The sequence below is a fragment of the Ustilaginoidea virens genome, chromosome 4, assembly GCF_000687475.1.
Source record: "Ustilaginoidea virens chromosome 4, complete sequence".
NCBI lineage: Eukaryota > Fungi > Ascomycota > Sordariomycetes > Hypocreales > Clavicipitaceae > Ustilaginoidea > Ustilaginoidea virens.
Genome location: NC_057319.1, coordinates 4657395 through 4673080, shown reverse-complemented (window position 1 = coordinate 4673080; position 15686 = coordinate 4657395). Strand labels below are relative to the sequence as shown.

Below are 15686 nucleotides of genomic sequence, written 5' to 3'. Positions count from 1 at the left end.
CAGGATGCATGGATTTCTGTCACGCCTCAAGGCTCGCGACCCTTTGAGAAAGAAGAAGAATGCCTTGCAAGATCTGACAAACTCGCTCCCGCAACAGCCGAAATGGGACGATGCCTACGCGCGCCAGTCGGTGGAGCCTGAAGAAATCCACGAGCTGTTGCATTTTTGCACCGCGGAGCTCAAGGCCAGAGGTGAGTTCACCCTTGGGCGTATTCGTCCCGAACTGCGCCTTGTTTGGGACAATATGGCTAATTTTGTCCCGGAACCTCCCCAGGCCTCGACATTCCATTTCTCCTGCTGCCTTATCGGCCAACATCCGATCCCAGCGCGGTTCGCACCTTTATCAGGCATTTCTTCGACGATGGCTACGGGTTGAAGGGAGGCGCGTTAAGCCAAGAGCTGCGCATGACGGAGCCAATGGTGAGTAGAGCCTGGCTGCTGCAGGTGCCGAAACGCCAGAGCTAACGGGTCCGTGGCTAGGTAATATCGGGTGTTGTCAAATGGTGCTGGGGTCGAGTTGCCGGCGGTGTAGTGGGCTGGGATGCCTACGAGCTATTCAAGATTGGTGAAGAGGGTAGGTGACGCTGCTCGAAGGGGGGGGACCGCGGCCAGCTTGCATCAAACTGATCAAATGGCGACAGATTCTCACATGGCCAGAGACTCGTTCAAGACATTCATACCGCTCAGTGTCGACAGCGGCTCTCGCCAGCGCATCATATTTGACTTTTTCGAGCTCGTAGCTGCCATAGCTGCTCACGGCAAGACCAACGGCTTTGGCGGTCGGCTGCTCCCACGCTTGGCAGCTTGGTGGGCATTCGAGCACAAAGATACGGGCACCGGGTTTGACGGGGGCTACAGGTCGTGGAAGAAGTGAGTAATCCCGGGGGCGGCTTGGAAGGTGGTGCTCCGCCTTTCAAAACAGTTTGCTAACAAGCCGTGGGCTAGAGCCGCTGACGCGACGACGCACTTGTTTTTTGCCTATCTGCGGTCGCTGAGCCCCGAAGAAGGTCTCACGGGCATCACGATGCTCCCCAGATCGCTGGAGAAGCTGCTCAACGAAACAGAGTACCCGCCCGGAAGCGGCGGCGCGGCGGCGAAGCTCATGTCGAGGACGAACAAGATCGTCATGCTCGTAGACTCGGTCTCGCCAACTCCGTTCGCCTTGCTCCGCCGAGCCGGCCACTTCCAGTACCGCGACTCGGACCCCGTGCTGCAGGAGTTTTCCGAGCATGAAGACCCTGTGCAGGCATTGACGGAGGAGTGTCTCCGCGTCCTGAGAGCCATCTCCGCCACCAACGAGTCGCAGGCCTCGAGCATCAAGCACTCGACCAGCCTGCGAGACGCCTCCTGGTCCCGATTCCAGGATATCGGCTTCGCCGAGACTGTGGAGGAAGAAGTCCAAGCCGAAGGCAGCAGGGTCCCTGTTCAGGAAAAGCACGTGCAGTCATTGAGGTCCACAGCCGCATCTGCCACGGACCTGGGCCGCCCATCCACTCCCTCGTGGGCCGATTTTCTGTCGTCGGGCTTCGTTGACGAAGGGCAAAATCCGTCAAACCTGCTCCTGCCCCCCGACAAGGTCCTGCCGCCGATCGAGACGCAGGTCCGGCAGCAGAGCTCGCAGTCTCACCGTCCCCGGCTCGAGTCCAACCCGGCGAACCTCCAGCCTGGCGAGCTTGCCAGCATCACCGTCCTGGACCTCGACAACGCCTTTTGGTGGGTCTGGATGAACAGTCTGGGCCCGGAGGAGACGTCCAGCCGCAAGTCTGCCTTTGGCCGATGCGCCATTATCGAGACGAGGGTGGGCGGTGGCCATTGGCTGGTCATGGAGGAGATGATTGCGGGATCCGCGCCAGAGCAGGACGGCGGCGCCTACATTGCGGAGAAGAAGGGGCTTTTCAGCTGGACTCGGAGAGGCAGAAGCATGGGACGCCGCAAGTCGGTGGGCAAGCACATCTTGGACCGCGGTGACAAGGGCGCCGCGAATTCTGCAAGCACCAAGGCCAGCGTCGGGCCCGACACCCACGCCAGAATCCAGGCCAAGGCCGCGCAGATGCGTGCGGCCGTCAAGGAAAGCGAGCAGCACGACGTCTCCTCGCAGACGCGCCGCGGCCGCACCGACGACTCGGCGGCGGAGAAGACGACCAGCGTCCTCACGCTGCAGCCCCAGATTGTCGGGGAAGCTTCGTCGGCCTTGAAATGGGTCAGCAAGTACGACAAGGGCACCATCAAGGATGCCTACATGGCCAACAGCAATGCCGGACGAGGTCTCGCGGTGCCCTACTCGCCCACGTCGGAGCACATGAATGGAAACGGCGTCGCCCGCGAAAACGGCCACGCTGGCGACCGCGACAGGCCCGTGGTGCCTGCCAAGGACGAGTCCGTCCCAGCCACACTGCCTGTCGCTCGCGGTTCAAAGCCTCTGCAGGAGTCGCAGGAGCAGCAGCAGCAGCAGCAGCAGCAGCAGCAACCGATGGGCCCCGAAAAGAAGACGCCAGCAGATGGTCAGCCGGCAGAGCACCAAGCAGGGGATGAAAGGGACGTCGCAGCCGCGGATGCAACGAGCAACGGGGCTGGCCTGACAAGCACCGCTGCCCAGACACAATCGACTGATTCCGCTCCCGGTGCGACGAAGCAGCAAGACGCGGCTCCAGCCAAGGACAAGAAGGGATTGCTCAATCTGCTGAGGCGGAAAAACCGCTCGTCCAAGATTCCAGAGAATGCTGCCGCCCAATTGTCCAGCATGATGCAGAACAATGCATCCGCGACGGACGAGCCTGTCCAGCGTCAAGTGCCATCCAGTCCGAAACACGTCGCCCCCGTCGCCTCTCCCTTGCCGGAACAAGTAACGACGGCTGCGTCGGCAGAGCCCATTTTGGAAGACCATTCCAGCACAATTGTGCAGCCCACCTACGACCCTCCGGTAGGTGGTCAATCGTATGCCGACGATGCCGCCGACGTCGATGAAGAATTTGCACGATTCGACCAAGGGCCGCTGGTCGAGCAACCTGCCTTGGTTCCCCAAGAAGAAGAGCAGGATGCTACCCCGAGGCCTGCCGCGCCGAGTCCCGTCTCTTCCCCAGAGGGCGGCAAGGAACCCAGGTTTCCGGAACCTATTGAAAAGGAGAAACTGAACCAAAGCGCCGGTCCCGGCGTCCAAGACCGATGGGCCCAAATCCGCAAAAACGCTGCCCAAAGAGCGTCAACTCGTCAGCGCGAGGAAATGCCGCGGCTCCACAAGGCTGCATGCGACGATGATGATGCCAGCGTAGAGGAGAGTGAGTTTTCAAACCCCCGCCCCCTTTGTTCTGTTTCTCGTCCCCTTTCTCCCTCCCATACCTCGCATCTGCTTATGCCGTGCGGTAGCCATCGAATCACGCGTCGCTCGCATCAAGGCCCGCGTGGCCGAATTGACCGGTGATATGGACACGGGAAACGGGTCGCTGCACGCCATGACAAGCCGGTCTTAGAGACGATTAGTTGTCAAGTGACGACCATCCTGTCTGTCTTTTTTCCACTTACAGCCAGCCAAAACGTCCTCGTCGCGTTAAACAACCGTTCACTATCGAAAACTCCCAACCGGCCAGCGCATTCGTCCGTCTATCCACCGATGTCGCGTGCCGATGCCCTTGTCATCCCGTTGATACATCCAAAGCCAGCACCTGGTGCTTTTACTGTATTTTTAAGCAAAGTCTTGCCCTAATATTTTTTTTCTTTGTTTATCCTTTTTTTTGTCCCCCAAAATTCCCCCCTGCTATGATACCACGGGACACACACGTTCATGTGTGTAAGTGAGCGAGCCATCTCGGTCATGTACCTTTGAAAACTATATTCCCCTACGTCTTGATCTCTGTTAACTTTTTATTTTCTGGCAAGAACATGCTAGCGCCAAGGTAAGAGGTGGACAATATCTGATCACGTCTGCCGTGTCGGTCGCTTGAATGGGGAATTGCCGGCTTCTGATGTAGCCGATCCACCACAGCCGGGTGATCTGGGTTCTTTTTTTTTTTTTTTCTTCTCTTTTCCCTCCCAGTATGCGACTGATTTGTAGCGAGAAATTCGAACAAGGCGACGAATGAGTCTCCTCACTGCTAGGCTTTAATTGACACGATTGTTTGTGCCCCGACATCATTGCATTGGTGTGTGATGTTTCAGCTACATGGACGTGACGGGTTACCATGCCGCGGTAAAATATGCATTTGCGTGCTCAGACTTGTCTCTTTCCGTGCAAGACATGCTACTTGTGATTTTGGGTTCCCTCTTGGCCCTCTTCACCCCTGCTGTCAGCACTGGTCTCGGCTCCGGCCTCGGCACTGGCTTCGGCACTGGCCTCGGCATGCTCGTCCTTCATCCTGATGAGGTCGTCCTTTTCAATCTCGGTCCCCGCACGGACGTTTTCGAAGCCGCATCGGCGGAGGATCTCGCCCGTCAGAGACGGGTAGCGCAGGTGCCCGCTTACGCGCTGGCTGAGGTTGACGTTGCGGATGCCGCGGACGCCCCGGATGGCCTGGAGGCCGGCCACGCCGAGGGCGAGGCTGTGCATGCGGTACACGAAGCCGAGGACCATGTCGTTCTCGGAGTAGACGTTGAAGATGGGCCCGGAGACGACGGGCCGCAGGGCTCGCCAGTGGGCGGCGTCGGAGGGGGCCGGCGTGCCAATCAGGACGACGGCGTCGACGAGGCCAAACGCGCGGCGCTGGGCCAGCGACTCGAGGCAGGCGTGGATGGCCAGGGCGCCGAGCGAGTAGCCGACGAGGGTGACTGGCCGCTCGCCCTGGACCTTGTTGACGAGGGCGTCGGCGAGCAGGCGGCCCGCCTTTTGGGAGCGGTTGCTGGCCCGGCTGAACGGGTTGTCGACGCTCGAGGCGGCGGCGAGGAGCTGCATGGGCCACAGGGCGGCCCAGAGGGTCGCCAGCACGGTGCGCTTGATGACCTCGGCCTTGAGCGTCTTCCAGGCAAAGGACGAGACGAGGTCCTGCAGGGCCGTGCCGAGGCCGAGGAGCGTCTTCATCTCGTACCGGAGGGCAAAGACTTCGGACGACGAGTCGAGCACGCGCCACGGCCTGGCGACGTCGTCTTCCGAGTTGAGCCAGCCGTTGATGCCAATGGTGACGCGGAGGCGGCGCTGCGCTGCATGCTTCTCGACCGACGTCGACGCCGCTGCCGCGGGCTCCGATTCGAGGGGGATGAACTTAAAGTCTTCGACCTCTTTGGCGTATTTGTCCATGAGCTCGCCCTAGACGCATGTGTCAGTGGGCTACGCGCTTTTCTCCGCCATTGAAAACATCATCCGTGGGTCAAGACTCGCCGTCATTTTGGCCCCGTACGCCCCAAAGAGAGCGCCCACGAGAGCCCCGTTCGCCCAAAAGATTCCCAAAAAGCCGGCCACGCCGCCGAGTCCCACGCCGCCCATGATGCCGCCAAGCGCTCCCGCCACGAGCGGCGCGGCCAGCCCCCCCGTGACGCCGATGATGGCGGCGCCGGCCACCGACGCCAGACCGACCTTCCAGAAGCGGCTCGACTGGTTCTGCTGCCGGCGCTTCTCGGCTTCTGCCTCGGCCGACATGGCCGCCTTCTTGTCCGGGTCCGCGTCCGCGGCGGAGGACTCGATGAGCGACTGCGCAATCTCCGCCTCTTGGGCGTCGACAAAGGTCTGCGGGACTTGCAGCGCCGAGGCGAGGTACAGCATCAGGATTCGCGAGTGGGCCGAGTACTTGCCGGTGGAGAGCAGCAGCAGCAGGACGCAGCTGAGCGCCTCCCTCCTGTCTTGGCAGGGGACGGCGGCGAGTGTCGTGGGGATGGGGTGATGGAGCTGCGCGAGGGAGGGCACGTCCTCGGACTGGTCGACCTGGATGCCGCCGGGGCTGACGAGGAGCTCGCCTGGGTCGGGGGTATCGAGCTGCTGCTTGTCCATGGCGTCCCGACGAGCTTGGCGTTGGGCCTCGATTTCGGCAGTGTCGTGCACCTCTAGCAGCTCTCGGAGCTTTGGAAGGAAGTCGTTTTTCCAGTCCTGCATGTGTATCACGGCGGCTTCCTGGATATCGTCGGCCAACTTGTCGGTTGGGGGGAGTGCGAGCGAGTCTGGCGCGGGAGCTGGGGTTGGACTGAAGGGGAGGGTGCCAGCCGCCGCCGCCGTCGTCGTCGTCGTTGTCAACTGGTGTTTTTGACCGCTGCCGTCAGCATTGCTGTCGTTGCCGTCGTTGCCGTCGTTGCCGTCGTTGCCGTCGTTGCCGTCGTTGCCGTCGTCACCGTCGTCACCGTCGTCGGTCGGGTTCATCAGCTCCAGCGTCATAAAGGCAGTGATTTCTTCAACCAGCCCGAGCAATGCCGCTCGTCTGTCCCGGTCGAGGGCGATGACGACCTGGCGAGGGTCTGCGCATAGAGGAGCCATGTCTGGTGGTAAAAGGCTCGGGGTGTGAAAGATTGCGAGCTCGAGCAACGGCAGCAAGGTCTGGCCAGCTTAAGCACATTGCGTCATGCAGTGGCGGCGTCGACGCTGTGGCTTGACCGTCGTCATTTCCGGCCGGAAACGGCAGGCGGAGACGGCTGAGCGATGGAGCAGACGGCGGATGGAGCAAAACGCATCCCGATATGGGCCGACACCCATTGGAAAAGCAAACAGCATGGAATCAAACGGCTTGGGTGCATCCGTGTCGTTGCATCACTGCTACTTGGTGAGACTGCCTGCAACCTTCCCGCTCCCAGCCGATAAGAGACGATGCGGCTTATCCGATAAGGAAGCGGCCCCCACCGGCAAATCTCAAATCTCCAATCTCCCATCTCAAATTTCTCGCGCCGGGGCGCTTCAAACCTCTGCAGCCTCGACCACGCTCGACCGTCTCCCTCCCACCTCGTCATGGACGCCTGCGCCCTCCTGACCTCGCAGGGCTGGCGAGGCAAAGGCCACTCCCTCCACCAGACGGACGACTCCATCGGCCTCGCCAAGCCTCTCCTCCTCAACCGCAAAGACAACACCAAGGGCCTGGGCACCACCGCCCACTTCACCAGCGACCAGTGGTGGATGAACGCCTTTGACGAACAGCTCAAGGGGCTGCAGACCAGCAAGGAGGGCGGGGTCACGCAGACCGTCACGACGGGCAAGCTCAACGCCGTCGACAGGGGCTCGCTGGGCAAGTACTCGCTCTACGCGTCGTTTGTGCGCGGCGGCTTCCTCGAGGGCACCGCGCTGCCGGGAGCGAGCCCCGCGACTGCGACCGCTGGCGAAGCGACCGAGGCGAGGAGGAGGTCCAAGGAGGAAAAAGCCCTGCTGAAAGCGGCTCGGAGGAGGTCCAAGGAGGAAAAGACCATGCTGAAAGCGGCGAGGATGAGTTCAAAGGAGGAAAAGGATCAGCTAAAGGCGGCTCGGAGGAGGTCCAAGGAGGAAAAGACCCTGCTGAAAGCGGCGAGGATGAGTTCAGAGGAGGAAAAGGCCCTGCTGAAAGCGGCTCGGCGGGAGGCAAGGGCCAGCAGGCGGCACGAAAGGCTAGAGGAGCAGCGCAAAGCCAGGACGGACGAGAAGCTGGGGCTGGGGGAGCAAGAGGCCGACCGGGCGCGCAGGAAGCAAGAGAGGAGGGCCAGGCGGGAGGCCAAGCGGGCGCAGAATAAAGCAGAGGCCTGCCGCTTGATTGGGGATCGGGCCTGAGCGAGGTCGATTTATCTTTATTCTCTTCTTCATTGGGCATAGCACGGCGTTTGGGGTCAGCTGGCGGGAGAGGCTTCTTGTACGCGCAGCAGGAGACGATTGTTTGGACCATTCACAACCAGTCTGTCGGCATTAGATACACTACAATTGTTTGGACCATTCACAACCAGTCTGTCGGCATTAGATACACTACAATTGTTTGGACCATTCACAACCAGTCTGTCGGCATTAGATACACTATATACAATGTTGTGGAGGCCTCTGGAGCCCTGTAGTTTCTCCAGCCCGACTCGCCTTGATACCCGCCCAGGATCGGCGTCCAGAATCGCATCGATTGCCCATAGTCGTCGTCCAGACTCGCCTTCATCGCCCATATCGTCGTCCACACTCGCCTTCATCGCCCACATCGTCGTCCACACTCGCCTCCATCGCTTATAACCGTCGTCCATATCGTTAAAATCCAGTGTATCACGCTCGAATTCCATCAACTTTTTGGCTCCGCCCAATCCAACGTCCATTCAACGTGCTTCCCCGTCCGTTGGCAGGCTACTGCAAAAAACAAACAACAATTACAACAACAACAGACAAAAACAACATCACCACGTCACCGCGACAGACTTTCCCGGTCGGCCATGCTTGACGTCGCCCACCGTCGTCATGGCGAGCCGTCCCTCCCCGTCGCCAATGTGCTCCACTTCGCGGTAGATGACGCGGTGGTCGCCGCACACGTGCGTCTGCGGGGTGTCGACGCAGTCCTGGCACGGGTCCGGCTGGTTGGCGTGCGACTCCTCGTACGTCATGATGGCCTGCAGGTTGGCGGCGGCAATCTTGTAGTTGACCATGCCGTCCCGCAGGGGCCAGCGCCTCAGCAGGTCGGCGGAGCGGCGGCGCAGCGCGCCGTCCCTGCACAGGGTGCCGATGCCCAGGAAGGGGTGGCACGAGACGGGGGAAAAGGAAAACAGGGTGACGGCGCCGTCGTCCCTGGCGGCCGGGTTCGTCTCCTGGTCAAAGAGGGCCTTGCCGAGGGCAAAGATGCGCCAGAAGGCGTAGGTGTAGCGGTCCCAGCCCAGCTCGGCCTCGGCGGGGTCCACGTAGAGGATGATCTCGATGGCGTACGAGTACATCTGCAGGATGAGCCGGGCCCTCTGGTCCACGTCGCGCAGGCCCTGGAACCGGCTCTTCCAGCGGCGGTACTGGTAGCGGAAGGGCAGGCGCCTGTCCGGGCTGGGGCCGGGCTTGCCCATGATGCGGTCGACGACGTCGGTGCGGTACACCTTGATGAGGTTGTTGAAGAGCTGCTGCTGCTCGTAGTAGGCGTCGGTGGCCGAGGAGAAGGCGCTGCCGACGGCGTGGCGCTTGTCGAAGCTGACGGTCTGCCAGTACGGCTTGGGCGGGGTGGCCAGGGAGGACTGCAGCTCGAAGCGGGTGAAGAGGGCGACGAGCGAGTCGGCGGTGGACAGCTGGGTCGTCGCCTTGGTCGACCTGCCGGCGGCGGCGGCGGCGGTCGTGATGGAGGTGGTGGTGGCGGTGCCGGCGGCGGCGGCGTTGGCGGCGTGCTCCCAGAAGCGCCACTTGTTGAACAGCTGGATGCCGTTGTCAATGTGCACCTTGGACGTCTCCTGGTCGCACTGGAGGATGCAGATGCTGGTGAAGAGGACGCTGGCGAGGAGCAGCGTCTCCTGGTCCTCGTAGCTCAGCTCGGCGTGCTGGGGGTCGATGGACACGAGCGCCTTGATCGACTTGTTGTACTGGTCGAGGGAGAACTTGTAGAGCTGCACCGCCTCGGGGCTGCTGCCCTGATGCTGGACGCGCTTGTACACGGCGGCGAGGGAGGCGCTGGCGTGCCAGATGGCCGGGTACGTCTGCGTCGCCCTGGGCACGTCGACGGACCAGAATCCGCGGTCAAAGTCGCCGGCGACCTTGAGGGCGGCTTCGGTGCACAGCAGGTGGAACATTTGCTCCTCCTCGGGGCTCGAGTGCGCGTAGACGGGCAGGACGGGCAGCCCGCTCGGCTGGAGGACCGACCAGGTCGACGTCGGCGTCGTCGTCGTCGTCGGCGTCGCCGGCGGGGTCGGCGACGGTGTCTTTTTCGACGGCACCAGCGGGGCCGTGTAGCCGCCGCATGCGCGTCCTACCGACAGGCATCGCCTGCAGTTGGGCTTGGCCTCGTCGCATTTGACCCTGCGGGCTCTGCATTGTGACACTGTTAGACTGGTGGATCTTCTTCTCTTGTGCCTCGCCGTCTTCCTTTTCTTCTTATTTTGCGCCTGTCCGTCTTCCTCTTCTTCCTCTCTTCCTCTTGCTCGTAGCAACATGACGGCAAGGCGACAGCAACACAGCAACACAGCAACACAGCAACACAGCAACACAGCAACACAGCAACACAGCAACACAGCAACACAGCAACACAGCAACACAGCAACACAGCAACACAGCAACACAGCAACACAGCAACACAGCAACACAGCAACACAGCAACACAGCACACAGCAACACAGCAACACGACGGGACGGGGTCGCGGTCCACGAACCTGCAAGTGGCGCACCCAGTCTTGACCTTGGTGGCCCACCGCTTCTTGCGCTCCGTCGGATGCGGAGCAAGGCGCTTGGACATGTCGTAGTCCAGCGGCGCTAGCCTGGTGGGCAATACCAGAGCGGCCATCATGTGGTCTGCCTAATAGCTGACTGGCGATGCCCTGGACTGGCGTCTCGCGAATAGGGGCTGTCTGTGGTTTTGACGGATGAAAAGGTTGACGATGATGTGCAGGACAAGATGCCTGGCTGCCAATGGGGGGTGAATGGGGGGAAGTAAGTGAATGGTGAAAGGTGAAAGGTGAACGATGACTGGTGAACGGTAAAACGGTAAACGGTAAACGGCGAACGGCTGGCTGTCTGACTGGCTGACTGTCTGACTGGCTGACTGTCTGACTGGCTGGATTCGACTGGCTGGCTTTCGACTGGAGCTAGCAGGCTTCTAGCAGGCTTCAACATCAAGCTTGCTCACCTGCCCTGCTCAGTAAGCAAAACTAGAGCGTGTCGCAGGCGGGGTGGGGGCGGATTTTATGGTCATGCTGGGGTCCTCGCGGGCCCGCGGCTCGGATTTGGTCCAACAGCAGCTGCAGCTGGCGCCCCCTAGTCGCTGAAGGAGCGGCCCTTGGCTCGCCCGGATCGGCGGCTGAGGTTGGCGACGCTGACTATCCCGTTACATCGCGCGCAGTGCGAGACCGTCCGCAGCCTACCAGACCCAAGGCAACTAAATTGTCCTAAATTTGTACGTAGCAGTGAGCAATGATGCCCGCCGCCACTCTCCAGTCAGCACCCCTAGTAATCGCGAGGCGTAACCTGGCCAATACGCCGTCTTCATCGCAGGTACTGTGGCCCTACTGTACGGAGAAGCACTTATCCGCTTGCTCATCACCCTCCCTTTGCCCCCTTTGCCTGTCACATTGCGGCGACATGCGGCTTGTGACAATCCCGCCCCGCTCGCAAACGTGCAACATGCACTCTTCCCTTCCGGCGAATGCCGGTGCCAAGGCCGCTCTTTGCCCTCCGTCGAGGTGTCTGGTTGTCCTCGCCTGCCCGTTTCTGCCTGGTGTCTGCTGGTGTCTGCTGGTGTCTGCTGGTGTCTGCCTCCAGGCCTCATGCTTTGCCTCATGCTTTGCCTCATGCTTCGTCTCATGCTTTGCCTCATGCTTCGTCTCGTGCTTCGTCTCGTGCTTCGTCTCGTGCTTCGTCTCATGCTTTGCCTCTTGCTTCGTCTCGTGCTTCGTCTCGTGCTTCGTCTCACGCCTCTTTGGGCACCTTGCCGGGCTTGTTGGACAGGATCCACGGCCGCCTGTCCCAGAAATCGTCCTTGATCATGTCCATGTGCTCGACCACCACTCTGGCCTTGGCCCTCTTCTTCCTGTCCTTTTCCGCTCGACTCTTGGACTGCTGCTGTATGGGCTCCGCCAGCCCGTCCGCGTCCGTGTCCGTGTCCACCGTGTGGCCGTTGGGATCGACGAGCTCGTACTGTGGGTGTGGTGGTGGCTTGTTAGCCACAAAAGGCGCCCAAACAGAACGGGAAAAACAAACGCATGGGCTAGTCCCACATGTCGGAAAACGACGCTTCCTTTCTTGTAAATCTCGGGCTCATTGTTGTAGTTGATGTGGAATCTTGAAAACAAAATCTCGTTCTTGTCGGCTGCCAGGCTTCCCTAGCGGCTTGTCAGAGTGGGAACAAACAAACAGACAACAAACAGTAAGGGGGTCGCGTGGCGAGCGGCGCCCGAGACGTACGGCAAGCGTCCGCTCCGCATCCTTATTATCAAGCCCTCCAAGCTGGATAAGCGACCAAAAAGTTGTGTTATACAGGTTGTTTATATGGCCTAAATCCATTAGCCGCCTCGGCTCCAAAAGGCCAGTCGACATCCGACATGTGAACAAGCCTCAACTTACAGTCCACCTGCCGCCAGCTCAGGTAGTCTCGCAGGTTCTGCACGGTTGGATAGCACACGGCCCGGCCATCAAACGTCGGCAGAGGGGGCGAAAGCGGCGCATCTGGAAAGTACGTCGACCACGAGTAAACATAGTTGGCCGTAAATGTCGACACCACGGTGCTGACGAGCTTGCTGCGGTGCGGGTTAAAACCTTGCAACGGCCAGCGTCACCAATGTCGGCCCCGTCACTCACCTCGCCCGCCGCTCAAACAAATTGCTCGATTTATGGAACACAAAACTGCACCAGCAACAGGTTAGCAGACCCGAATCTGAAGCAAGAAAATAAGACAAAAAGGCAAGCAAAGGGAGGGCAAAGCAAAGGAAAAACCCACCTATATTCATCGCTCACGCCGTATGCGATAATCGTATCGGAAAGCTCAGTGACCACAGCTTTGGCGGCCGTGTTCATTAGATCCAGCGCCCGGCGATCGTTGGGTTTCTGGAAACGGTACTTGGCGCACATCCTAGGGATAACTGCATGAGCAGGTCGACAGAGCCTGCTGTGTGTGTGTGTGTGTAGTTGCGCCTCTTACTTTGTAAAGGCCCGCCCGTCGATGCGGACAACTATCCAGGTGTTTGGGAGCAAAGAATCTGCCTGCTCGAAATTCCGAACATACTCGAACCTGAATCATGCATGCATCAGCCCCGAAGCTCTGATCGAGGCTTCTCCTCTCTTGTCCCGGGGAGGCGGGATCTCGATAGCAGCCATACTTGGAGTTTGCCATGGCGGCACGCTCAACGATTGCCAGTGGATGCAAAAGTTGCAGGCCATGTGGTCTTTGATGGAAGGTTTCAACGGCATTGGAGATGGAGAAGTTGCGTTGAATACGTACCTCGACGCCCCCCCAACCACACCGTGGTGTTCCCCACTGTCCTGTTGTCCAGCGGAGTATTCCGGCAGGTGCCAAGCCACCCAGGCAGCAGACTTCAAATGGGCCCCATCACTTCTTGCACCAGACCCTTGAAAAGGCGCCACTTGGCGTTGGCGGCGGCGGCGGCGGCAGCATAGCAGCAAGCTTCTCGGCTCCCTCTGACATGCAACATTTGAGCCAAAATTATTTCACGATCGCGCAGCCATGGTGGGACCATGCATTGATCCTGCGCCATCCATTTGTTTCCCGTCAAATGTGATTCGGACATTGCTGACGACTTGTCGCAACGCACCGATTGGGCACCCAACGTCGCGGCCATGAACCTGTTGCTGTCTGACGACTACCTGCTGCAGGACTACCCTCAAAGCATCACAAACACGATTCGATCTGGCCATGCCACGGTGCTGCGGTTCAACCGTAAAGGCGACTACCTGGCCTCTGGCCGGGTCGACGGCGCCATCGCTGTGTGGGACCTGGAGACCATGGGGGTAGCCAGGAAGCTGAGGGGCCACAGCAAAAACATTACCTTTCTGAGCTGGTCAAGGTGTGGCCGATATCTGCTCTCGACCTGCCAAGGTTGGAAAGCCATCCTGTGGGACCTGGAGGATGGCAAGAGGCTGCGCGAGGTGCGCTTTCGAGCGCCAGCGTACATGGCTGAGCTGCATCCATGGAACCAGTACGTCGCATTTCCTGATGGAGTCTTGTTGGTTTTTTTGTTGGGCTGACCCTCCTCCCTTTTGCAGTTTTCAGTTTGTCGCGTCTCTCTTTGACGAGCAACCAGTCTTGGTCGACATGGGCGAACCCGTCGACGTCAAACACATGCTACCCTCGGTCCCCAAGCGACCTGGCGCCGGCGCCGACGCCGATGCGGCCTTGAAAGAAAAGCAGGCAAAGGAAGACGCCAAGGAGAAGACGACGTCGGCCATCTGGACCTGCACCGGCGACCACATCATCGCCGGCACCAGCAAGGGCAAGATCAACATCATCGACGCCAAAACACTCGAAATCATATACTCGGAGAAGATTTGCTCCGGAATCATAACCACGTTGCGAATCACGGCATCCGGGCGGGAGCTGCTCGTCAACTCGCAAGATCGCATCATCCGCACGTTTCGCGTGCCCAACCTGTCCGTCGACGACCTGGATCTGGACACGATACAGCTGCCGCTGGAGCACAAGTTCCAGGACGTCGTCAACAAGCTGTCCTGGAACCACGTCACGTTCAGCGCCACGGGAGAATACGTCGCCGCGTCGACATACAACAACCACGAGCTCTACGTGTGGGAGCGCAACCACGGCAGTCTTGTGTGCATGCTCAAAGACCCCAAGGAGGAGCAGGGAGTGATCGAGTGGCACCCGTCCAGGACCCTCCTGGCCGCCTGTGGCTTAGAGACGGGTCGAATATACATATGGTCCGTGGTGAGCCCGCAAAAGTGGTCGGCGCTGGCCCCGGACTTTGCCGAGGTGGAGGAGAATGTCGAGTACATTGAACGGGAGGACGAATTCGACATTTACGCGCAAGAGGAAATACACCGGCGACGCCTCGATGCCGAGGATGAGGACGTTGATGTTCTCGCGCTGGGCCCGTCCGAGTTTGATGACGACGCCGAGACCTTCCGCTTGCCCATTCTCTTCAACCTGGGCGAGAGCGACAGCGAGGACGAGTTTGTGGCCGTGTCGACGGGCACCATGCGCCGCAGGAGTCCCGGCGAGGGCCACAGCGACGTGGACGGAACCGCAGAGTCGGCGGCTGCGAAGAAGGGGGCTGCTGGAAGGGGGCGTCACAAGAAAAGATAGCCGCAAGAAACCTGTAGAATGGGTGTCACGTGCGCCTACCTGATGAAATTGAGCGATTTCGATTCATCGGGGCTAAAGAATATCTTTAGACCAGACATAGGATGCGAACCGCTGTCTGAGAGAAAATGGGCAGCCAGGATTCATAGGCCAACCACCAGCTCTGCTCTGATGGTTTGTTCAACTTTGTTGCTTGTCCAAGCAACTCCCGTAGTGCACCAGCTTGACTCACCGGCCAAGAGATTGATTGGCCACTGCGCGTCTTACGCAAACGCTGCCATGTTGCCTCAGGCAACAAGTTCGGCGCAGGGGCAATTTCAACGCCCAAAGAGGCTTAGTGCCCGTGCCCTCTGGCTGCGTGCTTTGTGCCAGCCGCCAGCCGCCTCGACCAGCGTCTTCCCTTTCGCCTCAACCACGACGAGTAAAAATCTTCGCCTTCCGGTTCAAATCCATCACCACGCGCGCCGGACATTGAGCGCGGCGCTCTGAAGCACGTCCGAAAGTGCTCCTAGATACGGACTCCCGCTCCGACACGAAATTGAACGACTTGTACGACTTTTTTTTTTTTTTTTTTCGACGTGGCGGCGACGGAGGACCACATCTCGAGCGTCTCCTGGGCCGTAGGCCAGGGCGAGCGCTGCGTTTGAGCGCCATCCGACCTTCATTTACAGCAGCAGTTTCTCATCGATCCAGGCATTTCGCCGACATTTCTGTGCATTTTACTCGACTTTTTCTCGCCTGACCATTCTTGCAAACGTTGTTTTCTGCGCGCGACTGCCTCGCCGCGTGCCTCGGTCAGAATCCGCATCTCCATTGACCCCAACTTCTGGGCTGTCTCTTGTCTTTGAAAGGGAAAAAAGGAAAAGGAAAAAAATAAAAATAAAAACTCTTCGTCATCCGATC

General features: G+C 59.7%; 6 protein-coding genes across 6 annotated transcripts; 3 read left to right on the top strand and 3 right to left on the bottom strand.

Annotated features, from left to right (window-relative positions):
* Positions 1-4: 4 nt before the first annotated feature.
* Positions 5-3467, top strand: UV8b_05728 (uncharacterized protein; the record flags this gene model as incomplete). The annotated part of the gene is made up of 6 exons (XM_043143225.1): positions 5-191; positions 275-420; positions 481-574; positions 642-870; positions 946-3275; positions 3364-3467. 6 exons carry the CDS (start codon positions 5-7, stop codon positions 3465-3467), a joined length of 3090 nt encoding a protein of 1029 aa, XP_042999158.1.
* Positions 3468-4234: 767 nt separating this feature from the next.
* Positions 4235-6388, bottom strand: UV8b_05727 (uncharacterized protein; the record flags this gene model as incomplete). The annotated part of the gene is made up of 2 exons (XM_043143224.1): positions 4235-5233; positions 5306-6388. 2 exons carry the CDS (start codon positions 6386-6388, stop codon positions 4235-4237), a joined length of 2082 nt encoding a protein of 693 aa, XP_042999157.1.
* Positions 6389-6853: 465 nt separating this feature from the next.
* On the top strand, positions 6854-7639 carry UV8b_05726 (uncharacterized protein; the record flags this gene model as incomplete). Its single annotated transcript, XM_043143223.1, has 1 exon — positions 6854-7639. One exon carries the CDS (start codon positions 6854-6856, stop codon positions 7637-7639), a length of 786 nt encoding a protein of 261 aa, XP_042999156.1.
* A 596-nt stretch (positions 7640-8235) lies between these two features.
* Positions 8236-10304, bottom strand: UV8b_05725 (uncharacterized protein; the record flags this gene model as incomplete). Its single annotated transcript, XM_043143222.1, has 2 exons — positions 8236-9829; positions 10171-10304. The coding sequence occupies 2 exons, from the start codon at positions 10302-10304 to the stop codon at positions 8236-8238; spliced, it is 1728 nt and encodes a 575-aa protein (XP_042999155.1).
* Positions 10305-11422: 1118 nt separating this feature from the next.
* UV8b_05724 (uncharacterized protein) lies at positions 11423-12842 on the bottom strand (the record flags this gene model as incomplete). Its single annotated transcript, XM_043143221.1, has 8 exons — positions 11423-11650; positions 11731-11835; positions 11918-12006; positions 12077-12249; positions 12311-12355; positions 12450-12581; positions 12651-12740; positions 12829-12842. 8 exons carry the CDS (start codon positions 12840-12842, stop codon positions 11423-11425), a joined length of 876 nt encoding a protein of 291 aa, XP_042999154.1.
* A 464-nt stretch (positions 12843-13306) lies between these two features.
* UV8b_05723 (uncharacterized protein) lies at positions 13307-14786 on the top strand (the record flags this gene model as incomplete). Its single annotated transcript, XM_043143220.1, has 2 exons — positions 13307-13665; positions 13733-14786. The coding sequence occupies 2 exons, from the start codon at positions 13307-13309 to the stop codon at positions 14784-14786; spliced, it is 1413 nt and encodes a 470-aa protein (XP_042999153.1).
* Positions 14787-15686: the final 900 nt, after the last annotated feature.